The sequence below is a fragment of the Myodes glareolus genome, chromosome 15, assembly GCF_982192425.1.
Source record: "Myodes glareolus chromosome 15, mMyoGla1.1, whole genome shotgun sequence".
Taxonomy (NCBI): domain Eukaryota; kingdom Metazoa; phylum Chordata; class Mammalia; order Rodentia; family Cricetidae; genus Myodes; species Myodes glareolus.
The window spans coordinates 47,197,118-47,224,711 of NC_142040.1; the positions used below are offsets into that span (position 1 = coordinate 47,197,118).

General features: G+C 40.5%; 1 protein-coding gene across 1 annotated transcript in view; it reads left to right on the plus strand.

Annotated features, from left to right (window-relative positions):
- The window catches only part of Oxct1 (3-oxoacid CoA-transferase 1), a 121,450-nt gene that overhangs the window by 25,405 nt on the left and 68,451 nt on the right, over nucleotides 1–27,594 (plus strand). Inside the window, exons 6-7 of the mRNA XM_048428499.3 lie at nucleotides 3,434–3,540; nucleotides 5,757–5,817. Coding sequence (XP_048284456.1) covers nucleotides 3,434–3,540; nucleotides 5,757–5,817 — 168 coding nt within the window. The remainder of the gene's footprint in view (nucleotides 1–3,433; nucleotides 3,541–5,756; nucleotides 5,818–27,594) is intronic.

Below are 27,594 nucleotides of genomic sequence, written 5' to 3' on the forward strand. Positions count from 1 at the left end.
AAGCTTTTATTTGAGTATTTTCTATATTTTGTCTTGCTTTTCCACTGCCTAATTAGATAAAAAGTTTCTTGATAACCAGGAACTTAATGAAAATGAAGTTTAGGAGTATATAATAAAAGTACCCTGAAAAATTGAGTTAACATTTTGATAGCTTGTTAGAAAGTGTGACTTTATTTAACCTACCCAAGAGAATATGGCTAGACTCTTTTCTGACTTTTCATTTTTGCCTGGTGCATTGTTGAGACCAGCTTCGATAAAAATACCACTTACCAGGGTAGGGCTTAGGGATTAGAAAAGTTAGTAAGGAGTACGAAGACGTGAGCGAAAATAAAAAAACAGAAAATATAGGATAGTGTCGGGAGGGAGTTCCAGTGAGTACCGCAATGGAAATTAAACATTTCCATTTGCTTAAAATACCCCGACCCCAAAAGGTAGGAGTGAGATTAAAAAAAAAACTGCATTAACGTGTCACAAGGAAATGAACATACCAGTTCATACCAGTATGGCTATGACCATAGTTAAACATTCTGTTGCTAGAACGAAACAAGTCATGCACACACCCTAGACCAAAACATTCTGTAGGCAAACCACTCCCTCGTTGGAATCCAATGTTAACTCCTTAAGGGAACTGAAGGCTTAGTTGAATCCTTAGACTTTTGTTTGCAGTAGAAACATATCTACTTCTCTATTCCTGAAATACAAGGTCTGGCTATTAGCCACACCTGCTGACAATAACCTTGCAAGAACAGAACTCTCTGGTCTAAACCTAGGTGGGACCTTTGTTTGAGGTAGAAACAGACAATAACCTTGAAGGAATAGAGGTAAGTTCCAACTCTCTGACCTTTGCTCAGGGTGGAATGGCAACAGCTTTCAACAAGCTGAAACTCTCTGACCTTCAGGCAAGGAGGAAACAGGCTCACATTTTTGGGCCTCCACAGTGCATGAATCTAGTACCTTTGTAATTTCCTGTAAAATGCAATCTCTCTGTCTCGCCCTCCATCCCTGCCTCCCCCAGTCCCTGTCCTCTGGCTCTAGTGTGCCTCATGTCTGCTCACAAGCCTAGAGTTTTCTCAGTATGATAAGAAGTTAATAGAGAATTTAAGTGTGAGTGTGATATGTTCTAAGTTACATCTTATAAAGATCAGTCTAACCATGGGCGGTAAGTTTTATGGTTTTGTAGGGGCCCACGTTAGAGGGTGGGTGGCCATGCATTGATCCTGGTGGGAACAGGCACTGGCTGACATGAGGTGGTAAAGTGGAGTTTGTGCAAACTGATTAGAATCAGGTCAGATGTTGGTGATGGAGCCACAGCATATGACATAGAGGACTGGAACCAAGATTGCTCTTATTGAGATGCGTAAGGCATGGGACAAGCAGAGAGCTCTGTCTGTTAGGGAGGAGAAGTCCTTAAGATGTTCAGGAGTCTCAAGAGGACTTGGTGACTTGCTTGGTGACTTTGGTAGGAAATACAGGACAGGAGGCATGATATGTGGGCATCCAAACCCTTAGGACCAGACACACAGTCCTGGGCCACTTTGCAAGCAGAGGATCCTCTTTAACAGTTAATAGACAGGCAGTAGAAGAAGTGCTACAGTGGAAAGTGAGAAGGGAGCCCAGAGGAAACCTAGGGGAGCCTGGTGATTTGAAAGATAAAGAGGGAGCAGCTGGGTCGAAGGAAGGCTAAGGACTAGTGTGCAGAAATGGAGATCCTTGGGAAATCTGCTGGGAATGAATTCCAAAGATCCTAAAGATAAGCAGAGGCCACCTGCACCGTTTGAAGCGAGCACACTAGTAATCTTGGTAACGCTTGTTGCTTCCCCCTTTGAGGTTTAAGACAGGCAACACTAGAAAACATATTTAGAAAATAGTAGCGTTTTCTACGTCTCAGCCATCATCACTGGTGGGTTTTCTGTTTGCTTTCTTTTGGGAAAGCTTTGTTTGGGAATTTTTGATGCTCTGTAGGCCAGGCTTCTCTTGATCTCCCCGAAGTCCTTCTTGTCTCTGCCTCCAGTGCTGGGATTACAGGCGTGTGCCACTACTTGCCTTGTCATTGATGTTCACGGTGATGACTTTTGAAAGACCCAAGCCTTTAAAATAACTTTGTATGTTGTTGCACAACTAATCTCATCTAATTTCATAGTAGTATAGTCTTCACCAGCAGTTTTCTAGCTCATATTTTCTAGCAAGAAACTGGGATATCTTTGGAGAAGCTTTTCTTTAAGAACAATCTGTTTGAAACTCTTTAAAATCAAGGTTGGAGCTGGTTATGGGGGCACACGCCTTTAATCCCAGCACTAGGGAGGCAGAGGCAGATGGATCTGAAAATTCAGGGTCAGCCAACCTGGTCAACAAAGCAAGATCCAGGACAACCAGGGTTACACAGAAACCCTGTCTCGAAAAATCAAAATAAATAAGTAACCCCCCCCCCCCACACACACACCCAGAAAAAACTTTGGAACGTTGCTCAATGACAGAGTGCATGGTATGTGCATGAAACCTCAGGGTCAGGTCTCAGCATCTCTTCCCCGACAAAACAAAGCAGAAAGTAACTGAACCCTACCTTTGTGTTGGAACCTTCTAGAAAACGCATCCAGCTCATTGTCCACTAGAGGGCGCAGTGGGAATGCAGTTAGAGTTCTGCTTTCCCAAGGCTGCACTTGTCTGAGAGGGATCCAGCCCTCAATGGGATTGTTTCAATTTTCTGTTTAATTCCCAGAGACGAATCTCCAAGGGGAAAAGATAGGAAGAACATATTGGCAAAGGAGAGTTTTGTTTTGTGCTCTCTCTCAAAAGACCGTAAACGTTTAAAACAAATTTAAAAGCCTTGTGTTGTATCAGTAATGACTGAAGATGTACAATAAATTAAAACCAACATTTATAAAAGCAAAAGAAGCAAGAAGGTCCTATGAGTAAACGCAAAAACCATACAGAAATTTTATGTGAAGAAAATCCACGAAGATGTTAATAGAAGGAAGCCTGCATCATGCCCATGCAAATGGGAGAATGCCAGTTCTTTTCACATTAATTTACTTTTTCTGTAATCATTGACTCTGTCAACAGTAATTACAGATCACAGATTAATAAGAAGCAATAGAGAAGCCATTTTGTGTAACGTACACATTTTTATTTGGGGAGAGGGATAGAAGAGAAGAGGGGCTGTATTCTATGTCCCCAATATCACCAAGGCACATAGTCAAATGGATATTGACACACTTTAGCATTTAGACTTGTAGGGGTCTTAGTTCCTCAGATGTACTAAACTCACATGTGTTGTGGGACCTGTGCACAGCATTCTCTTCCTGAAGCCTCCCTGGGCTATTCTGAGAAAGCATCCCTCGCTAGGCTCCCAGAGTGTGCCTCTTCAGAGCACAGCACATAGTATGATCGTGTGAGTCCTGCCCAAATGTCTGACCGCGAGTCTTGCTTCCCGCAGGTGAGGGAGTTTAATGGGCAGCACTTCATTCTGGAGGAAGCAATCACAGGAGATTTTGCTTTGGTGAAGGCCTGGAAAGCGGACCGGGCAGGAAACGTGATTTTCAGGTACTGTGGTAGCTAAAAAACAAAACACCTCACCTCCTGTCTTGGGTAAAAAGGAAGTTATACCTCAGGTGGTGTGCCTGCCTAGGGCCCTGTGGTGCATCCTCAGCATTTAAACAATGCTAATGTAATGGGTGTCAACAGCTCTGTGCTTTCTAAGTTATGGCAGCACAAGTGAATACCGCAGTGAGTTGCTTTCTGACCATTTTTAAATGGCTTACAGTCATTCATGCACACCCGTGAATGCCCTTGGGTCCGGAAATGCACGTAGTCCCAGTGGCCCTGACGATATGCTGTATTTGTACTTGTCTGTTCCTGTTGGCCGATGGCTCGCTAAGTAATTAGATCCAGGGCCAGGATGTAACTGAGTTGATAGAGTGCTTGCCTCGAGCCTATGGTATTGCATTCTATGGTATTACATTCCCAGCACGTGGAGGGTGGAGGAAGGCCCAACAGAAGTTCAAAGTCATTCTCACTCCGTAAGGAGTTTGAAGCTAGCTTGGGATATGTGAGACCCCATTAAAAAGAAATGGATTAGTGAATGGGGGTGTGGAGAGAATGGAAGGAGGGGAAGGGAGTGGGAACTTGGATTGGTACTTTTGAAAAAAATCTAATAAATTAAAAGAAAAGAAATGGGTTTGTGTACTCTTGTACACAGGTACATATAATTGTTTTCTTCTATCTATATTTTCATTGCCAAGAGTAGTTATTTTCTTGGCAAACATGACAGCAGCCAACATGTATTTTTTTTTTGTTTTAATATTGCTATTTTTTATACAGTGTCTTGAAAATGTCAAAATTGCTCTGATATTCTGGGGGAAATTGCTAATAATAGTTTAGGTGAGTTCCTTTCTTGTGGGGCTAATGTCTCCCGGGAAAGCCTCTAAATGTTCCATCTGAAGAGCTAATGGTCTTCACAGATGCCGAGCTCTTCCTGTTTGCACTATCTGGGTGGCCACAGGCCTCCGTGCTCTTCCTGTCTTTCGATGAACCTCTGCATGTTAAGCTCTAAGTAATGATAAGTATTTAGTGCCTTGGATCTGTAGGTTAGATAGTTGTGTTTGGAAGTTGGGCCACTTTGGCTATGTATGAGAGGTGAGCAACATGACCTGTTTAGTTATAGAAATCATTTTCTCCCTCATCATTTTGTTATTTGCTGCTTTAATGAAGGGTTCTTTTAAACAGTGTTATTCTTAACAAATGTGGTTTGGCCTTAATCACAGTCAGATTCTCTGTAGCACTTGCATTTTTTTGAAATTTATTTCTGAAGGAATTAATGTGATATTAACATTCTGATTTCCCGAGTAGTAGGCATTTGACATGCAACTAAATTTGGAAATCCTAGGCAAACTAATGCGCTGCCTGCATTCTCTGACCATCGGTGTGATGTTTGTAAAGTTCTGTTGCCCTGTAAATGAGATGAATGAAGTATTATAGCAAATATCAGTTACCTCAAGTATTTGTAGAATTTCTTCCTATGCTCTGATGCCTGCCTGTGGTTTCTGAAGACTTTCCTTGGGCCTGTAAGCTCCGACCGTGCGTAGGTACTGATGGTCACTGAGTGGTGGTCCATAATGAAATCTCTCAGCCCAGTGGTCAAGCAGTCTAGACTCCCAGAATACAAATCTCACTTGTAGTCACTAGGACAGCTGGTCCATACATCACACCATTGTTCTCCCGAGCGATTGTTAGGTGGACTCACAGCGCTGTGAGTGTTCATATGCTGTCATCTAGTGGAAGCTTCTCCTTATTTAGTAGGAAAGACTGTACCCTCTCCTGTGAAGCATTCTGTTGTGGTAATGGAGTGGAGCCCCAGGACCCGGTGCACACCGAGGAAGTGCTTCATCCCCAAGCTGCATCCCTAACTCTTTCTACTTTTTAAAAGTTTCTCAGTGGAATATTTAACTATGGCAGCAAAGTTTAATCTTGGTTAAAAGATTAGGAGATTTTAATTTCAGATATCTGCGACTACCCGTTTTATTTTTCTGTGTAAAAGCTATTGATTGAACATGAAAAATAGCCTTTCCTTCCACCTACTCTCAAAGCCATATAAATGGAATGAAATGGCCACGAGAGCTTTTAAGTTTCAAGGTGGTTGTAAGTCATGCACTCTTAGGTGCATAGATTCTTGGCAGAAACTCCTTTAGTCTGCATTTTCAAGTTGAAAGAGAGGAGTCTGTCTTTGATCTTTCTCCCTCCTCTCTCCTTGTCTGATATAGGAAGAGCGCAAGGAACTTCAATTTGCCCATGTGCAAAGCTGCCGGAACCACGGTGGTGGAGGTAAGAAAAGAGGCTTGTGAATTCATGCTGTCAACTTTTCATTTCATTTCATTTTATTTTTGGTGTTAGTTTTCAGGGAGACAAACAAGGAGTGTTATTTTGTTTTGTCTTAGATATGGAGAGATGCTCTTTATATAATTTAGTTATGTTGACAACTTTCTCGTCAGCTGTGCTCACTAGAGTGATGTGTTGTCTTTGGAAATATACTTGGCTTATAAAAATTGTTTGGTCTTTGAACAAAATAAGATGAAAATCTAAGATGCATTGATAGACAGTCATGTCATACTGCTGAATAACAAGAAATTGTCTGAGAAATACATTGAGAAATAATTTTGCTGCATTACAAATATCATGGAAATATTTATAACAAGGTAAGTACAATATCACTTAGTTATATGATCTTATGGGACCACCATGTTCCACATGTAGTCAGTCATATATGGTGCACGACTGTACATGGCATTCCGGTAAAGTAGGAAGTCACACCACTTGGATTGATTGACTTACTGAGTTTGATGATTGGAATTCTTTAACGCGGAGTGCCGTACAAATAACTACTGTAATAAGTTCACTCAGAGCAGTTGAATCCCGGCATTGACTGACATCTTTGTGCATCGTAGCATTTGAAAGAGGCTTGGACCATTACAGAGACTTTTTAGACTTAAGGATTTGGGATAGAAATAGTTGCTTATACCACCTGCCTGTCATTTTGGGGTATATATATGTGAACTCCAAAGGAGACTTAAATGATTCTCAGCGTGGCTTTGAGATTCATCTTGAACCAACTCTTAATAGGAGTTTGGCATAGTCTTCCTTAGGGAGGATGTTGTGGGAACCTAATTTGGGACGTGGAAATATGAATATATGTTCCTAATTTTCCACCTGATGGTCATGTTGTGTGACATCGTTTATGTGACATTTGGAATCCACCGTTGGCTAAGGTGTCACTTCACGGTGACACTTCAGGAACACTTTCTCAGAGAAAGCGAAGCCCAGTGTTTCCCCAAGTGATGGGGATGGGTCATTTCCTACCCAGTTTTACTTTTCAGTGGTTTTGCTCTATTGTGTGCACTCAGAAACGGATAATGTGGCCGTTGTGTGTGGATCTTATTGAATCATCTTAATGACAAGACTGTGGCACACGTCTGTAGCATCAGTGAAGTTAGACCTTTTCATACTGTGACTAAACACCATGACCAAAGGCAACTTGGGGATGACAGAGGGCTTATTTGATCTCATGGCTTGTAGCCTGTCGTCCAGGGAAGTCAGGACAGGAACCTGAGGTAGAAACCCGGAGGCAGGAGCTGAAACACGGCCATGGAGAGATAATGTTTATTGGCTTGCTCTCCCCATGGTTTGCTCAGCTTGTTTCCTTATACAACTCAGGACCATTTGTCCAAGATGGGCCCTCAGTGAATCATTAATGATGTTAAATACTCCACAGATTTGCCCAGCATTCCCTCTTTAGGTCCTGGAGTTAAGAGCATTGACTGCTCTTCCAGAGGATCAGGGTTCGATTCTCAGGAGCCACATGATGACACACAGTGGTCTGTAACTCCACTTCTAGGTTATCTAATGCCTTCTTCTAGTTTCCAGGTACTAAGAACGTATATGGTACATACATATATAGGCATAACCACCCGTATGCTTGAAATAATAATAATGCTTTTAAAAAAACGATCCCCTTTTCCTAGATATGGGTTTATGCCTAGGCTTGTGTCAAGTTGACAGAAACCAGCCAGCACAAAGGCCTACCGCATAGCTTCACACAGCGAATAGCTTAACGCTGGATTTCCCTCACTTCTACAAGAAACTGGCATTATCTTGGGTAGAATTTTCTTTTAATTTTTATATTTTATAATCTGATTCTTTTCAGCAACATGTATTTCTTTTTTTATTGATTTTTATTGAGCACTATATTTTTCTCTGCTCCCTTCCCTGTCCCTTCCTCCCCACTTCAACCCTCCCCCCAGGTCCCCATGCTCCCAATTTACTCAGGAGATCTTGTCTTTTTCTACTTTCTACTTCCCATGTAGATTAGATCTATGTAAGTCTCTCTTAGTGTCTTCATTTTGTTGTCTAAGTTCTCTGGAATTGTGGTTTGTAGGCTGGTTTTCTTTGCTTTATGTTTAAAAACCACCTATGAGTTAGTACATGTGAAAATGGTCTTTCTGTGTCTGAAAATTCACTGAAAATAATGTTTTTTAGCTCCATCCATTTTCCTGCAAAAATGGGTGCCATTTTTTTCTGCTGTTTAGTACTCCACTGTGTAAATGTACCACATTTTCCTTACCCATTCTTTAGTTGAGGGGCATTTAGATTGTTTCCAGGTTCTGGCTATCACAAACAATGCTGCTATGAACATAGTTGAGCACATGTACTTGTGGCACGATTGAGCATCCTTTGGATATATACCCAAAGTGGTATTGCAGGTCTTGAGGAAGGTTGTTTCCTAATTTTCTGAGAAATCGCCACACTGACATCCAAAGGGGCTGTACCAGTTTGCACTCCCACCAGCAATGCAGAAGTGTTCCGTTTACCCCACAACCTCTCCAGCATAAGTTGTCATAAGTGTTTTTGATCTTGGCCATTCTTACAGGTATAAGATAGAATCTCAGAGTTTTTTTTTTTTTAAGGTTATAAACTGATTGGCCCATTAGGTCAGGCTTCTTGTTAACTCTTATAACTTATATTAACCCATTATTCTCATCTATGTTAGCCATAATAGCTCCATACCTTTCTCAGCTGGGCAAGTTGCATGCTGCCTCTTCAGTGGTCTGCGCAGGAGTCTCAGAGTTGTTTTGATTTGCATTTTTTGCATGTTTTGATTTGCATGTTTTTGACTCTCTGATGGCTAAGGATGTTGTTGAGCATTTTGATTTTTGAGACAGGGTTTCTCTGTAGTTTTTGATGCCTGTCCTGGAACTAGCTCTTGTAGACCAGGCTGGCCTCGAACTCACAGAGATCCACCTGCCTCTGCCTCCCAAGTGCTGGGATTAAAGGCGTGCGCCACCACTGCCCGGCTGAGCATTTCTTTAAGGATCTTTCAGTCATTTTAAATTCCTCTGTTTAGGTCTGTACCCCACTTTTTTTAAAATTGGATTGTTTATTCTTTTGATGATCAATTTCTTGAGTTCTTTGTATATTTTGGAGATCAGTGCATTGTCTGATGTGGGTTTGGTGAAGATCTTTTCCCATTCTGCAGGCTGCCAGAGCAAGCCATCTTCGAACACATGACCTTCCTGCCTCCATCTACCAAGTGTTTGCATTCTGTAAATTGTGCACAACACATGTTGTTCAATTATGGAACAGTTTATTTACGATAAATGTTTTATACCAAGAAATAAACCAACATGTATATGAAAAAGAAGAGAAAATCAAATCACCTTTGATATTAATTATTTTTACCATGTAAAAATAACAGTGTTTCGTTTGGGGATGTTTTCTCTTTCTGATGCATTCTATATAAACTTATGACATATAAAAACAAAGGGGTGAACAGTGATGAGTGTGAATATCATCACACGTAGCTTTCTGAAAGGGGGCAGCCATTTGAGTGTCTCCCTATGAAGCTGTAGCCCCATCAGCTCTGCTTGTGTTTGTCTGCCCCTGTGAAGGAACTGGGTGATTATTTGAGAGAAACAGTAGAAGTGGGTACGTATGTTGGCACACAAGCCAGAGAGATGTTTCTCTTTTTAGCCCAGACTGTTATTTCTGGACTTTCTCGGAGTGGGCGAAGTCTTCCCTGATGATCTTCACAGGTTGATGAGTAAAACCAGCCCGGAGCGACTCCTGGGCGTCGCACTGTGTGTGTGTGATGAGGAGCAGCGGGGGCTGTCCAGTCTCCCAGGCGGGCTCTGTCGGCCTTCCAGCCCCCTATGACACCTTCTCCCCATCTCCTGTGTGCATAGCATGCTTAACATAAATCTGGGGGAGAGCTGAGAGTGCTTCACTTCGGGGACCGTTGATAATGCAGCCTGCATGCGCATGTCGTCACAAAAGATCATCTGACTCAGCTACGGAAGGCTGCCAGTGCTGCCTGTGACTGAAATAACCTGGCTGTTTCTGGTCTTTATTTTATTTTTCTGTTTTTGGGGTGTGTATGTGTGTCAGTGTGAGTAGCCTATACTCTGTGTGTATATGTGTGCCTGTGTGTGTGTGTGTGTCAGTGTCATTGGCTTGTGCTGTATGTGTGTGTGGTGTGTGTGTGTGTTGGCTCGTGTATGTGTGTCATTACCATAAGGCTGTGCTGAGGTTGATTTTATAAAACAAAGATTTGTATGATCCCCTTTCAACTATTTTGATTAATTTTGAGTTTTAGTTTCAATAACTATATTTATTTTCATAACTTAAACTCATTTCTATTACCTAGTATTTATATTATGATATATTGACGTAACTGAATATGAAGAAAAGATTTGCATAACAAGATAATAGATCCACAGAAATACAGATAAGCCACCTGTTTGGCATACAAAAATTGAAGATTTATGAGTTATCTATTTGAAGATAAGAGCCTGCTCCTCCCCTCCAACCACTGTCATGATAACTACGTGTTTTTAGCGCCCCCCCTTTTAAAAATCTGTGTCATAAGGTGATGTAAAAATCTGTTTTACAAAATGAAAACACGAGGTTTCTTTTGTTACATCTGCAAGAGCAAAGCTGTGGAAACAGTGACTTCATGTTCCGTATCAGTGGCAGGCAAAGCCATCTCTTCTTAACAGGGTGACTTGAGGACTTGAGGCAAAGATTAGGGGGACATCTGCCATCCACCATGTGTTGTGCCTGGGTGGGGACTACGGAATGGTGAAGATTGCAATAGAAACAGCATTGCAGAGGTATGTTTAAGATGTGTCTTTTCACGAAGGGCTCTGAACGTATGTGACTAAGCAGAGCGAGTAGTGAACCCTCCTGCGCCTAATACAGCTGCAGTAACTGTCCATCATCTTCCTGCCCCTTCCATGTGTCACCCATTTTACCTTGAAACATGTACTAGGTATGATTCAGTGATGTCTTAACACAAGTTCTCTGATGGCGCTGCTGGCACGTCCCAGGGTGCTGCAAATTCACCAGTGAACACGAGAGAGAAAGAGAGAGAGAGAGAGAGAGAGAGAGAGAGAGAGAGAGAGAGAGAGAGCGCTCTACCCTCGGGGAACCTTCATTCTGATCCAGATGGTCAGTAGGTAGAGTAAATGAGTGAGATGGAGCGCATATAATATAATAATGTTAAATACTAATGAGAAAAGGAGTATGAAATGTTAAGGAAAGAAACAAAATTCGTAATCAAGGTGTTTAGTGAAAAGCCTTGTTGTGATGATCCCTTAGCAAATAACTCAAGAAAACCAAGGAAGTTAAATTTTCAGTTAACGGAGGGGCAGCTTTTTGTGTGTGGGGGGCATGGGAGGAGTAACGTGCACGGAGCTATGGGGTGCGTTTGTAGAATGAGGCTGCAGATGCTCTTGTCTTCTGGGCATGCCGGTAGAGAAAACCCTATGTGAGCGTAGCTTTCATGAGAGGGTAGTGGTGGTATCTTCTTCAGAGCTAGGTGAAATGTGATTTTTAATTTTAGGATATTTTATAACAGTTCCCATGAAATTATTCAACCTTCTTACAGTTTGGCTGTGATTAGCCCCCTCCCCCACCCCATGGGAAGCTGGTCCTCATTATGACAATACTAAGAACTCATGGAACCTTTAAGATTTGGGGATTAGTGGAAAGGAGATTAGGTAGTAATGGGGGCATTTCCCTTAAGAGGGATTAACACAAGTCTTATGGAGTGAATTAGTCTCTAGAATGTGGATTGCTCAAGGCTGCCATCTTGCTTTCTCTCTATGTTCATTGAGTTTGGGAACCCTTAGCAGAGGCTGTAGTGATGGGGCTACCTGGTCTTGACTTCCAGTCTCTAAAATGATGAATGGACATATTACTTTTGTCTGTAATGGACACAGACCAGTCCTTTGCTGTAATAACAGACAGCAGAATAATAGTTCAGCCTTACAGTGAGACCAAGATGAGGACGGATGTAATTTCAAGACAGGAACATCTTGGTGTGTGTATGTGTGTCAGTATGAGTAGCCTGTACTCTGTGTGTATATGTGTGCCTGTGTGTGTGTGTGTGTGTGTCAGTGTCGTTGGCTTGTGCTGTATGTGTGTGTGGTGTGTGTGTTCGTAACTTAGGTGTTGTAACTCCTTGCTCCATTTAGGGAACTTGATATTACTGTCTTAACAGAAGCGAGCAAACTGGTTCGTATTTCTCTTTCTGATAGAATGTGGGAACATGGTGGCTTTTAACCAGGTGGCTTAATGACTTGAGTGAATGGTGTGGATTTGTGATCTTCATAGAGCACACCAATTCATGTATCAGTGTTTGAAGACTGACCACGTTCCTGACTGTTCTAGAGAAAAATGGAAATGCCTCTGGGACAAACATATTTCCTTTCCTCTCAATTTTCTTTTTATTTATTTATTATTAATTTTATGTGTATGAATGTTTTGGCTGTATGTATATTTATCTGTTTACTACTTGTGTACCTGGCACCGTGTGAGATCAAGAAGGAATCTGGTCCCCTGGAACTGGAGTTACAGATAGCTGTAAGCTGCCATGTGGGTGCTGGGCTTTGGACCCATGTCCTCTAGAAGAGGAGCCCTTATTCTTGACTGCTGAGCCATCTCTCCATCTAGATGTCTTTTATTTGAGATCTGGAGATTACTAAGGTCTTGATGCAGGATTACAAACGCAATGGGATTCAGACTGTGGACCATAAAAGGGCAAAAATGGCATAAACTGAATGACAACAGCAAAATAAAGCTGCTATCCCCATAGGGCAAATGCTTTTAACTGTGTTGAGGAATTTTTCTAGATAGATCCAGTTCCAAATATTCATGCTACACACAGGCAATAATTGCTCATATCTGTACAGAAGTCATGTACACAAACATCTCTGACTGGCATGTGGAGACACAGTATTTGTGAGAACTTGGCTGAAATGCCAACCTTGACGTTCAGTGTGTGAATGCCCTTCAGTACACTTTAAGCATTAACCCAGTAGAGCTCCCTGTCTCAGTTAGTCAGTGAGAACAATGAGGCCGATGAAGAACCAGCCCACCCTACCACATAGTGGTGCACAATGGTAATCCTAGCACTCAAGAGATGCTCATAGAAGGATTGCAAGTTTGGGGCCAGACTGGGCAACACAATGAGTTCGGGGCTAGCCTGGATGACTCAGTAAGACCCTGTTTCAAAAACAAAAGAAAGAAAAAAAAAAGCAAAGAACTGAAATAATATATCCTAGTCTTTTGGACCCACCGTTTTTGATCTGATAGTGTTGAACAAGCACAAAGAGGAAAGCCAGAGAGAGATGTTTGCTATGACAAGAGGAGGGAAAAGACTCTTTTCTGTCATTCAACCATGAGAACCTTCGATCTGAGACAGAATGTCATTGACATCTTGGTTCCTTTGGCATGGATGTGGGAATGATGGATATAGTTTACTTCATATGTTAACTGAAGTAACATTCATATGTTATAATTCATATGTTATATGAGTTATATTCATATGTCATATCATAACATATATGAAAGTATATGTTACTTTCATGCATATAGTTTACTTTGCTTTTAGACCCATTAAATTATATAATGTCTTCAACTCACATTTATTTTCTTCATAATTTTTCAGTTACTTATGCTTTATTTTCATTTTCCTTTATGAAACCTCTCTAGAAGAAGTATCTATAAATTCTGTGCTTCAAGTTTGGCCAGGTTTAAAATACTTTGACAGAAAGTCTGCTAATATCCAACATAATTGCACTAAATGACCTGTTTTAGGGTATTGAAGTATTTAAAGACTGTTCATTTCCTTGAATTCTCATGACATATTGGCTTGGTTTAAAAAAAATGGAGACTAATGGAGATGTATTTAGTGAAGACATATTCTACTTATCTAATGGTAAAATAACCTCAATAATAAAATTGCTATAACATTAATAAATGTAGATTACAGACTTGGTGAATACCTGCTAGTTCCGTCTTTCCCTCCCTTCCTTCCTTCCTTCCTTCCTTCCTTCCTTCCTTCCTTCCTTTCTTCCTTCCTTCCTTCCTTCCTTCCTTTCTCCCTCCCTCCCTCCCTCCCTCCCTCCCTCCCTTTCTTTCTTTCTTTTTTTTTTTTTCGAACAGAGTTTCTCTGTAGCTTTAGGGACACTCCTGGAACTCGCTCTGTAGATCAGGCTGGCCTCAAACTCACAGAGATCCGCCTGTCTCTGCCTCTTGAGTGCTGGGATTAATTCTTTTCTTTTTTAGTGACTTGTAGATTACTAAATATAAGTCTTAACCTCATGACCATTTGCGTGGAGAACAGCAGACTAAAAATGAGATTCATTGATGATAAAGATATGTTAAATAAAGTGCTAATCTTGACATTTTATTTCTTGTTGCTTGGTAACAATGCAGTAACTTTGAGAGAGTTCCATTATCTCTGGCACAATGGACATGGTTGCATTGTGAGGTAGAAACATCCATTATAGCAAGTGATTTATGTGCCATTATCCTCACAAGAGTTTGGTTCAGCTTCTTTTTGTTAGTTCAGAGTTCCTGAAAGACAAAGTCATTTTAATAATATATTGTTTTTTGATGGATTGGTGACGTTATTTTAGCTATTCTCAGCTTTTTACTTTGTAACTATTTATAATTTTCTAGGCTTTACAAATTTCTTTTTTAGGGACTTGTACATGTAAATCTAGGTATTTCAATGTTATTAATGAAAATGTGCTTCTTCGTTGGTTTTTAACAAGTATCTTTTGTCTTTGACCATGTGGAGAAGGAGGGCAGAGTTCTTTGTCTTATGAGCAGTGGTCAGGATGTAGCCCTTACCTATCTCTAGTATACAGTGTTCCTATTTTAGTAGCCACTTCAGGAGATCAGAAGAACAAAGCTTGTCGAGTTGTGGTTTGTTTTAAAGGAATGGCTGAATCATATTGTGTATAGCTATGCTTTTCTCTGTTCTATTTTCTATGTGTTGTAATTATTATGATTTAAAACAAACTTAGATAACCTGTGGCCTATTTTGGTACTCCCTAAGATCCTAAAATGCTTCTTCAGTTTTAGACGGTTATTTGAGAAAGAGGAAGAAACCTTCATGGCCGCGGTAATGGCGGGTAGCTCACAGGTAATTACAAAAGGCATTAAGTGTCGGCAAGAAAATGTTTGAAGACTCTCGCTTATAGCTTAATGTTCATTTTACAGTCTGAATATATTAAGCATCAGCTAGTATCCTGCCTTTCAAAGCCAATGAACTCAGATAGAATTGAGAAAAGACAATGATAGCCAGCCTGAAGTGAAACTAGTATGTGATTGGCTGCAGGATTTGTAGGCTTGTTTTGGGCCACTCCCCAGGAGATGATGGTTACATACGTTCAGTACCTTGCTTGTCCAGCTGTGGTTGTCACAGTCTATATTCTTTTTTTAAAAATATTTATTTATTTATTTATTATGTATACAATGTTCTTTCTGTCTGTATGCCTGCAGGCCAGAAGAGGGCACCAGACCTCATTACAGATGGTTGTGAGCCACCATGTGGTTGCTGGGAATTGAACTCAGGACCTTTGGAAGAGCAGGCAATGCTCTTAACCACTGAGCCATCTCTTCACCCCCCACAGTCTATATTCTTGATACCTCTTTCATTAAATGTGACTTAACTGAAATAAAATTAGATGCCGACAGATCCATTCTCCTAGAAGTATCTGTCTTTTCTTCTTGACTGACTTCATATTTGTAGGCCTTGTTCTTGCACACAGATGGACAGTCATGAGATCAGTAACCCTGGGATTTGGGCTGAGGACTTCTCCACCTTGACAGGGTTCACGTGAGGCTGCAGTGACTGATGGTCGCAGCATTTCCGGGAGCCATGTCAACCATTCAGGATTGGCATCTTCTTGTGTGCCTGCGGTTTTCAAAGGCCCCCAAGGGCAAGTCTTCGCCTGACAGCCTGGTCAGAGGGAAGAGAGGTGGATGGTGTAGTGAGACTTTGGATTGTGGTTTTCAAACTGACATTTGGACACCCATTTTCCTTTTAGTTAGAAACATGCCTGTAAAATTTATTTGGGTATTCCTTCTTATTTGTGGACATAGGAAAGGCCCTAATCAGGAAGTTAACCAGGGGGTAGTAGCATGCTTTCCTCTTAAATAATAGAAACCGCTTGGGCCAATTCTGTTGATAAAAATCAGCTACTTTATACTGGATTCACCTAGTTCCTCCTTTTCGTCATAGAATGCATTCACATTTTTAATTATTTTTGAGAATTTCATAAATGAGTACAATATTTATATCATTCCCACCCCGTCTTCATGCTCCAACTCCTTGTATGTGTGTGTGTGGCACATGTATGTGTGTGTATGTGTGCCCATGCATGTGTGTGTCGTGTAGCTATGCCACATGGGATGATGATCCTCCTTCTAAGAGCCACAGACTATTCGATAAGAACCTCAGTGCCGAGAACAGGAAACTTCTCTTCAGGTTGTCGGTGTCCAGGAGAGTCCCCCAAATCATATAAGCTATTGCCATTATTGTTTGTTGCCTTCCAGAACTTGAAGTTAAGAACCCTACTGAAGTTACATACTTCAGATACAGGACTTTAAGGAAGTTAGATGGAACTGACTTGGAATTGACTGGCTCTTATAGTGTCTGATGAGGGAAAAAAGCACTTGTTAGTCCTACTTAGCTGCCTATAACAGCTCCTCCCCGCAATGACTGGCCTCACAAGGAATCCCCAATGGTGCAATAGTGACACCCTTTATTTCTGAGTTAACCTATAGCTACCTAACTGGAGTTGGGTTCCACTCACTGATTGATTGGGGATTCATGTATTTACATTTTCCCCCACCTTGACCCTTTGAATTGCTGTTTTTCCTATCTGGCGATGGCCACTATTAAGCGGTATTATGGGTAGTTTCTGGCAGGGCATTCCTTCTGTATCTTTTCCCTGTCTTCCAAATCTGCTTTAGGAGAATACAATTTCCATACTGCTCCTGATTTCTAAAGTCTTAGAACATGATCAAATCTATCCTCCAGTAACACAGTTAATATTTAAAGTTTACCAGCATCAACCCAAATACACCTACACCTTTCATGGAGCCAAATCTAGGATGTCGTTATGAGGACTGTTTCTGGCATCTTGAAGAACGTGAGGCTGTGGTCAACTGTGTGCCATGGTTTAGAAGATTTAGATCTTGTTTGGGATGAAATTGGAAGATTATCTTTACTAAAAATTCTTGCTGAATATACACCTTGAATTTTGAAAAAAAGTAACATCTGTTATCTGTTTCAGGGTAAGAACACCAAATGCATGAAGGCTTCATAAACCCACTAATGTCTCATGTTCAAGTATGGGACTCAACCGCTTTTACATATCAGAGGGACCAAAGATTCAGAACTAATTATTTCCGTGGGATGGAGCCCACTGTTGCAGATAGCTGTTACCTGCAAGGAAGCAGTGTCACCCTCTCTGCTCCGTGTGAAAGCCTTCCATGTTGGATTTTCACAGACCCATGACACAGTGTTTTGTTTTGTTTTTTAACGAAATAGTCAAATATTTGAGAGAAATAATGAAAGATTAGAAACCAAGAATGATTAACTGTTAGAATGTAGTGGTTTCCTGCTCTGTGGTCCCTTCCATAAAGAAACCAAGGCCAAAAGTGGGCACTCTGTAGCTCCTTCTCTAATTCAGCTTTTGAACATCAATGACAACATGGTAACTAAGCCCATTCTAAATCCAGACCACATAAAAAAGAAGAGAGATGGAAATGTGAAGAACTCTTAATTACTTTGTGTTTTCTGTGAAAGTTAACTGGGTCATCTAAGAGGCTGCTTTAGTTACCTAAATACATGGGGAAAGTTTGCTTCACATTATGAAAATATCCTGTTCAGCTTAGAAAATATCCTATTTGGTTTATAATTGGACTTTAGATTTTGGAAAAGTTTTGCTGGCCCAAACAAAAACTAGGAAAGAAATATTCATCATTACCAAATTCACAGGAATATATAGGTTATCTAAAAAGCTGCAGGATTAAATCTATTTAAAAGACTTTGAAAGTTTTGGGTTTAATGCAAATTTCTCTCAACTTGGAAGTTATGAAACTCATTCATTTTGAGAACTGGGTTTTCAGAAGTTGAATTAAAGTCTTTCAGAGTAAAGGAAGCATTAAATAGAACCTCAATGGAATAATATAATCTCAGACACTACTACACAAAGACATATTTTGGATGCTTTTTTAAAATAGAGTTTTACATATTTGCTGTTTAAGACAGGGTGTCCTGGAACTCACTATATTGATCAGGCAGGTCTCAAACTCACAGAGATCTTCCTGCCTCTGTCTCCTGAGTGCAGGGATTAAAGGCATGTGTCATCATGTCTGGTCAGGGTTTTAAAATATTTTAACCTTTATTTTTATTTTATGTGTATGGGTGTTTTGTCTTCATGTATGTCTGTGCATCACATGCATGCATTGCCTACAGAGGCCAGAAGAATACGTCCAATCCCTAGGAACTGGAGTTAGAGATATTTGTGAGCTGTCATAGGGGTGCTGGGATATTGAGGCTAGGTCATCTGGAAGATCAGCATTCTTAACTGCTAAGCCGTCATTCCAACACATTTATAGGGTTTAAAAATAATTTTATTGAGAATTTCATACATGCACCTGTGTGTTTTGATCGAAAGTATCCTCTTATTCCTCTGCTTCAATTCCTTCCCTAGCTGCCCCACCTCTTTTCCCTCCCAACATCATGTAATATGTTTTTTAAATTCACCGAGTCCACTTAGTGCTACCAGTATATGCACGGGTATAGGGATACCTAGTAGAAACTGGGTAGTTTCTTGGCCCACATCACTGAAGAAAACTGACTCTTTGTCCTCCAGCAGCCATCACAAGCCAACAGATTCCCGGCTAGGAGTAGGACATTTTGAGCCCCTACTCCATCCATGTTGGAATTTTGGCTGACTTGTTCTTGCACAGGTCTCCGACATGTCATCACAGCCAGTGTGAGTTCATGTGTGCAGCAGCCTTGCCAGGTCTAGCAAGTATTGTTCTATTGTGAACATCCATTCCTTCTGCCCTACAGCCTTCTGCCCTACAGCCTGCCCTACATTCTCCATTAATGATATCTGAGCCTTGGGGAGAAGGCTGTACCAGAGTGGATCATGCTACAGTTTCTTATTCTCTCAGAGCTGACCAGTTAAAGGTTTATGTATTACTCACCATCTATTGCAAAAAGAAGCTTTTCTGATGGGAGTTGAGAGATGCACTTGTGGGAATAGAAATAAGAAATTGGGGAATGGTTTATTGCTGTGATCATTTGGCAGAATAATAGATTAGGTTCTCCCCTAGGGCTCATGGCCTAGCCAGCCATGGTTTTTTTGGCCCACTTAACTGTACCAGACATGAATTTCATATTGTGGAGCAGGCCTCAAATCAAATCAGAAACTAGATGATTACTCCTATAACATTTATTATTATACCAGTGGGCTTATCTTCTCAGTCCGTGTTATTGTAGCATGCAATGCGTGAGACCACTGGTTTCTTTTTTCCAGGTTGGTGTGTACGTAGCATGTTTGAGCACTGTGAAAGCTAGCTAGTAGGGATGAAGCTGCCAGGTTATTGTCTGTTCATTTTCTTCATGTCTTATGACTCAAGTCTATGTTGTCTCTAGCAATAGGGCCCTGTCATCAAGCTCTGGAGACATGAAAAGCAGTGGTGGGGAACCTGTTGGATCTCATTGACTAGCAACTTTCTGATGTTTTTCTGTCACAGTGATTTTGACATCTAAATGTTTATACTCAAAGGTGTTTATTTTTCTTCTTTGTTGTTTCATATTTTTCATGTACAAGGTAACTTTTTTTTTTGGTAAAAGTTGATGGAGACTAGGTTTTAAAAGGAGGTAAAATAATGGAATGGGATTTTTTTTCATTATGGAATTTATCTTCGTTGTGCAGAAGGTCAGTAAGGCTCTAAGTATCCTGTATTCAGCTTATGCACATTCTGCTCTGCACAGTGGGGTAGACACTGTAAGTGAGGAATTTTCGTCAGGGGCAACAGCAAGTTAAGGAGTTATAGCCTAATAACAGTAAGCACAACAATGGCAAACATCGCACCAATAAGGCCGTTTATACCATGCACTTTAGGGCAGAGTCCTTGAGGCCACTTTTTAAAATAACCTGCTAAAGTACATATTATTAACTCATGTTTTATAAAAGGAAGAAATGGGGATAAAGAAACCTTTAAAGTAAAAGAATATAAGCTAGTGAGAGGGAGTGTTCACACTTACACATACTTTTGTGTTTTGTATTTTTTTCTTTCTGTTTTCTTTTGCTTTCTTTCAAAGCTTCTGTTGTTAAGCACAGGCAGAGGATGGCAAGTGTGTTTTCTGGCAAAGATTTTACCTCATTACACTTTTTAGTTTTAATACTTTTGTATCATTTGTTGTAAGGAGGTTTCTATTGTGCCCAGTCCTGCAATAATCACACAGAAACTATATTATTTATGATACTGTTTGGCCAATAGATTAAGAGTATTTCTGGCTAACTAATATCTTAAATTAACCCATCTCCATTATCGCCTCGAGGCTGTGGCTTACCAGGTAAAGTTCCAGCGTATGTCTCCAGAGGGGCTACATGGCTTCTCGTAACTCAGCCTTTTTTTCTCTCAGCATTCAGTTTAGTTTTCCCCACCTACCTATATTCTGCCCTGTGCAGGCCTGAGACAGTTTCTTTAGTAACCAATGGTATTCACAGCATACAGAGGGTAATCCCACATCAATCATTTTCTTCCTTATTAGCAGAGTCATAGAACTTTTCCTAGCTGAATTTTTTTCAGTTAATTAAATGCACCTCCAGGACAATGTTGCTACTGTCATAAACACAAAATTGAAAGTCACCCAGTTATGTTAACTTTTAAAACATATGAAGTAATATCATCTCCTAAAGCCTGTGAGATGAAAGCCTTCTTGCTTGGAAATCTGTAGATTTTTTTTCCTTGCATGGAAAATGAAGTTTATAAACATTTAAATAGTAGTTTACATTCAAGATTGAAGTTTCAGCAATCTGTGTAGCAACTTTTCATTATGATTAATCTTTAAAAAATGAGCACTTCCACTTTGGAATCCAGCATTTAAAGAACTTAGAAGACAGCATTTATCACAGTCACTAAAAGAAATAGTTGATAAAAGAACAACCAACAATTCACCGTGATTCCTTCAGAGAGTTGAATTCACAGGACAAACCACTGCTCTCAAATGAGGAGACAAACAACCAGAGTCCTGAACAGAAGCCTCCCTGAAAACCATCCTTGGGATCAGAGAAGCTGAACTGTGATGTTGGAGGGTCATGTCAACAAGCCAGGAGCTACCAACACCAGGGTGGCCCTTTCTTAGAAGAGACCATACATATTTTGAGTTTGAACTCTTAGATCCCTCCTTGTGTTTCTGTGAAGAGAGGGGAAAAGTAACTATTTTAATATGTATCTATTATTCTGTTTATAATCAGGCCTGTTCTCTTACAGGTCAGGGGTAGGAAGAAGTGATTACATTCTGTTTAAGGCATTTCTTCTGTAAAAGAGACATATTCACTGTCTTAGACCATAGACCATTACAATAGAAGATAGGACTGACCTGAAAACTTGAAATTAGTAATTGGATGGTGTGCTGGATAGTTTTATGTCAACTTGACACAAGCTAAAGCAATCTGAAAGGAGGGACACTCAAGAAAATGCCTTCATAAGATTGAGTTGTAGGCAGGCCTGTGATTGATGGGGGAGGGCCTAGCCCATTGTGGGTGGTGCCATCCCTGGGCTGGTGATCCTGGGTTCTTTAAGAAAGCAGGCTGAAGATAAGACATTGTAATGGTAGCTCTTGCTATTGGATCAGTAGCTATTCTGGGCTGAGAGTTTGGGATACTAACGCTACAGTGAGAGCCCTCTTCATGTTTTGGTCTTATTGCTGTAAATGTTCATATATGATGGAAGTTAAGGTAGCATCCTGGATACTTTGCACAGTTTCTCATGACTCAAAGGTCCAAAGACATTAATTGAGGATGGAATAGAATTAGTGTGGAGAATATACTGCCTGAAGCCAAGAAACCTTAGGGGACAGTGAGTCAGCAGTGTTTGGGCTGAATTTTGTTAATTCCTCTTTAGACACATCATTTTTTAAATAAAATTAATACTTATGTATATATATTTCAACATATAAAACACTAAATGTGTTTTGAAGTGTCTCTACAATCTTCCCCAAATAAAGATAAAGTGTTATAGTAAAATTTTTATTAACAAATTTTTATTTAATTTTCATATTCACTATTTTTTCTGATGTTTTGATTATTCACTCTCTTCTTTAATTACCCCTCTCCTCCTTGGTGTGTTTGTGTGTATATACATTTTTAAAAGTTCTGACAAATATATGCTGCTAATTCTTATCTGTAGAAGCAATACCCTCGGTGACATGTAAAAGCATAACTTTGAGTTCTGCTTGACAACATGAATATGATATTTTAAGCATGTTTTTGATAATTTGTTAGGTAAAAAAACTGTCTTGTAGCTTTAACTTTGTACCTTTGATGACAAGCGAAGGTGATCACCAGTCATGAGCTGGCTTGTCTCTATGTCTTTCATGAATCATGTATGGAGTACCACTATATGGCTTGCTCTTGTGCTGGCAACCTTGCCATCTCGCCATGTCAAGTCTGGAAGACAGAATTTCACAGCACTCCTTACCATCCTCTGGTTCTTCCTTTCTGCTCTTTTTTTTTTTTCTGTGATGTTCTCTGAACCTTTGTGGGCAAAGGGACATATAAATGTCCCCTGTCCCCTCTATTGCCAAGCATGTCCCATGACTTGCCCTCAGTTGCCCAGTTGCCAGGCTTCTTAAGCCTCTGTACTTCCCTAGTCATTGCTAGGCCTCTTTACTCTCCAGGAATAGGTGAGTGAGCTATCCACCCATTCCCCATATGCAGGACAATCAGATGCGATAGGAAGTCCGGTCAAGCAGGAACTCTGTTTATTACTGTGAGCGTCAGCTTATATAGCTTAAGTGACGTGGTGTGATGTGGGGGTACCTCCATCCAGTGAGAGGCAGCCAAACCCACCCTCTGGCTGGAGGGGCGTCTACCTAAATTTTGCTGTCTTATCCTCACTCAAACTCGAGCCAAGCTTTTTTCTGTCCTACAGGTCTTGAGGTACAGGCCCAACACTCAGTGCATTGTCTAGTTAAGGCTCTGTGCTTTGACTGCTGCCCACTGGTACAAGCTTCTCTGACCAATGCCAAGGGCTGCACAGTGCCTGGTATAAGCATAAGGCTTTAGAAGGAAGTTTAATAATACGACCATTTGGCAAAACAATCCTAAGCTCCTCCTGCTGCCCATGGGATTTTGACCAGGTTTGCTCGGTACTATGAACTCCCTCCTTAGAGCTTGCGTCAATGAGAAAGCAGTTGGTTACCCCCATGCTCCTGCTGCACCTGTACCAGCATTGCCCTTTGGCAGTGCAGAGCTGTGGTGCTCAGTATCCGTCCTGGGTAAGACCATTCTTGTCTTTTCCTATTCCTTGTAGCCTCCACATCAACTTACAGCACCATGAATGCTCTCTACCCGGGGCCCGATGTTCTTGAGTATCCCACTCAGATGAGAAATTGTTTCAGAGGAAGAATGATAAGGTTCTGGAGTGTGGTTGGCGTACATGTCCAAGACACTCAGAGTTTGAACTTGGCATCCTGGAGGATCTTCCTGTCTGCCTGACCCCTGGGAGGAACTTTGCTGTCTATAGGTAGGAAGTTCACTGGGGTAGGAAGAGCATTGTGAACCTCCAGCAGTCTCCCAGTTACTGAAGTAAATGTGGAGGAAGGTGACCATGGCCAACCGCTCTTCCTGCAGTCTGTTCCCTAAATAAAATGCCAGTCAAATGCTCTGCTGAGTCCCTATTTTGAGTCAGCTCTTGAAATCTCATGGTCCTAATTTCTCACACAATCATCTGGTTGTAAGTGAGAATGTAGATTTTCTTCACACAAAGAAAAGATGGGCCAGAGGGTGTTATTTTTAACATGACTTAATGGTTTCGTATTCTTTACCTATTATAGCCTCTGAAATGGTTATTGAATAAGTACCGGGTGGCTGACATGAACCAAGCAGGCTCTTACAAAACCATCTTGCAAAAAAGTGATAAAAATTCCATTTCCTCTTTTAGTTAACTAGCAACTTCCGTCCTACTTATCAATTCATCCTGTGTTTCTGTTGAGAATTTAGCTCGAGATTTTCAAGTCACTCCCACTAAAAATAATACTGGCTTTCCTCACTCCTTTCAGAGACCTTGTCAAAAAATGTTATTTTTTTCCCCACTTCTAATATAGATCAACTCTACAAATACTGAAGCGATAATTAGGGCTTATGCAAGATTGTTTAGTATTTTAAATTAACTGTTTTTTTTTTTAAAGGGGCGAATCTCTAGGGTGTGTTGTTATTGTTCATGAATATCTTTGAATGAAGAAAGTGTTTTCAGTCACGGCTTTCATAAATGATTTTAGCATGAAATGTGTGAGAAGGAAACCAGAAAACATTTCTCGTGGAGCTCTCCAGAGCTGGTGGTTGTGTCTTATAAGCCATTTGCGCACACCACTCTTGTAGTTTGAACATGCTGTGCATGGCAGCCTACTAAAGTTAGAACATATTCAAATATACCAGTGGCCTGTTACTAGTCCTCTAGAAGAGTCCAGGTATATAGCCAAAAATTGAGAAGAGTAAGGGAAGTTAATTGCCACAATTTTAATTTTTTCTCCCTACAGGGAATGCACAGTAGTCAAACTGCTCTAGTGGCATTAGCTGAGGTGAACTTGTGAATTTTTTCAAGAATAAAGGAATTTTTTTGTTGTTGTTCAAGTGATCAGTTGTCATTTCTAACTCTTTTTCCAAAATTAGGTTCATTATTGCTTATAATTAAACATTCCAAATCTTTTTTTCTGACCCCCCCTCCCATTCCTACGTATCCTGAAATCTTTCTCAAAGAACATCTTCCCACGTTTCACCTAAAGCTTCCAACTGTTTTGGACTCTGTGCCTTTCCTACCTAGAATGTCTTCTTCGTTCTTTTCATTGCACCATTTCTGTCTGTGGAACTCTCCCCTGTCATAGCATTCCTTGCTACTGTATGCTATGATTACCTGCCTGTTTGTCTTTGCCATGAACGTCTTGGGAATCTCTCATGATCTCGTCATAACGTAGCTCTGCATGTGGCATGATGCTTGGCATATAATAGACACTCATTAAGTGATGTTTGAGTCTCTGAGCCAGACATTTTGCAATATAAGCAACACTTTCCAAACTTAGAAATGCTCTGTCCATTCTGCTTGATTGACATCATCATGCCTTGGTGTAAGAAAGGAAAAATGTGTTTTTATCTGTGATTCTTTCTGGCGGCTTTATAGTTGAGGCCATTGCCAGGTCCTGCACTGTGACGTAATAACACGCTCCCAGCTGTTCTGAAATTCCCTTCCTTGTTACTGTGACCAGCTTCCTCCGACTTCTCTGGGATCCTTTACTTTCAGTCATGCTGTTTAACGCTGGCCGGAAGAGATGGGGTATCTTGTTTAGAGGACCTTAATGTTAGTTAATGGGCTATGTAGAGGGCTATGGATTGGTGCCACATCGTCTGCTCTTGTGAGTGCAACAGCCGTATTAGTCAGGAGAAAATTGGTGAGCCAAGTACTGAGAGTGGGAGGGAGATAGACTGTGTGATGCGGAATTAAAACCATGTGTTGCGTTTAGCAGCATGTGCTCAGTAATAGGGAACAGATTGATCCAGCATGTCAGTGACCCAGACTAATTAAGAAGACACTGTCCAATAATGTGTGCCCTCTCTGGACTTGTTTACAGAATATTCTGGAAATAAGGCAAATGTACAACATGGGAGAGAGAGGTGGAAAGATTGTTAGGCATCATTTACACTTTGATGTCTGCATTTTAGAGATTGACCTTCAGTGGTTTACTTAGATGGTCAGGAATCTAACTCTACATCTGTATTCCCTTTGTAGCAGTCTATTGTCTTTTTTTTTTCTCATCCTAGAAGTCATTAAAATACATGGCTAGCCTGAGATACACAGTGTAGTTCAGAGGGCCATCACCTCTGTCAGTCCTTCTTCCTTAGGTTCTCAAGTGCTGGGGTTGTAAGTGGGTCTCACCACATCGAATTTACTTGTATCAACCAGCCACGTCTACTTTTCTTTAGTGGGGAAATGAGAGGGAAGAAAGGAAAGGTAGGAATGTTGTAATTATATATTATAATCTAAATTCTTTTTTCAGAAGATCATGATTTAACTTAAATATCCTTTGAGTTTCAGGGATGAGGTGCATGTATCAAGTAGACTCTGAGTAGACCTTGCTTTTCCCAGTGATAGCTATGTGCTGTGATTTCCTATTGTAAAAAAGCTGGCACCAGGCAATGATTTCTGGGAAAGCTCATTGCATGACGCTTCTGTTTATACTAAGAGATAGACAGCTTGATCCTAATGCTCAGGTCATAGAGGAGAATGTGGTGAGTGTGTTTCTACTTCTCTGTGGCGCAATGATACGGTTTTTGAAACCAACCTACGGGGAAGGAATAAGAGCATTTTGTTCTGAGATTTGCTGACTTTTGTATTTTGTGGCTACCTCACACTCATCGGGCAAACCAAATACAACATTTTAATTTTCGAGCCGAAATGAGCAGAGCTGCCCTTGCCACTCCATAGAAGCTGGAGTGGAGAACATTTAGGAGAGGAAGAGGATGCTGAAAGCTCTGCTTTGCTGTGCCTGCTAAGTGATGTTAGATTCAGGGATTATTGACTCATTCACAAACTGAATGCAAGTCACACTCTCTGTTAGATTTAGCAACATTAACTGTGTTCTGGAAATGTCAGCGTTTAACCCTGTTCCACTGTGTAGTTGGTGCATTATGTTTTGTTCTTGGATTATAAAAAGCTCCAAGGATGATTAACAGCCCCAGTGGGAAGGGAACGTCTTACAGAATAACTTTGGAGAGGTTTGGCGTTAACCTTTCAAGTTTTATTTGTCAACATCACAAGTCTGTGGCTGTGAAATCCCCCAGGTTTTAATCCTCCTGTTTTCTCAACTCTCCTCACTGAGAACTGTTCTTGGTTTTTCGCTCTATTAATTATGCCTTGTCTGCCTGACTTTCCTGGAGTGTGTGATAATGGTGTAATTTCTTCTTACTATTAGCAAATAGTGTTTTGAATAAAAATGTTAGAAATATTTTATTTTTTTGGTTAGATATACTCCATTTAATTTTTTTGTCTGGATCTGTTAAAGACTTAATGAGGTTTTTATTTAGAAAAAGAAATGGCAAGTACAAGTTGGAAATTTGGGATTGTGGTTTACATATTATGAAAGTATACATTATAAAATTATACATTTAGTGCAGACTGGCATTTTTTTTTTGGTTGTCAGTCAAATTATAAGCCGAATAACAGAATAGGCCAAGCTATGCTGTTTGAACTTGTTAGTAGAGGTGATGAAGATAAAAAATAATGCTTATAAAGTATTTTTGCATTAAAAACCAATTATTCCAAATTGCAAAAAAGAGCTACTGGGGTTTTTCATGTTTATATTCTTACCTTTTTGGGGTAATAGGTCCTACTGATTAGGCTATAAGCTATAGTTTTAGCAGACTGAGTTATGTAGAACTGGCTATGTAAACCAGACTGAGCTTGAACTCACAGAGAGCCACCTGCTGCTGTATCCTGCATGCTGAGAAT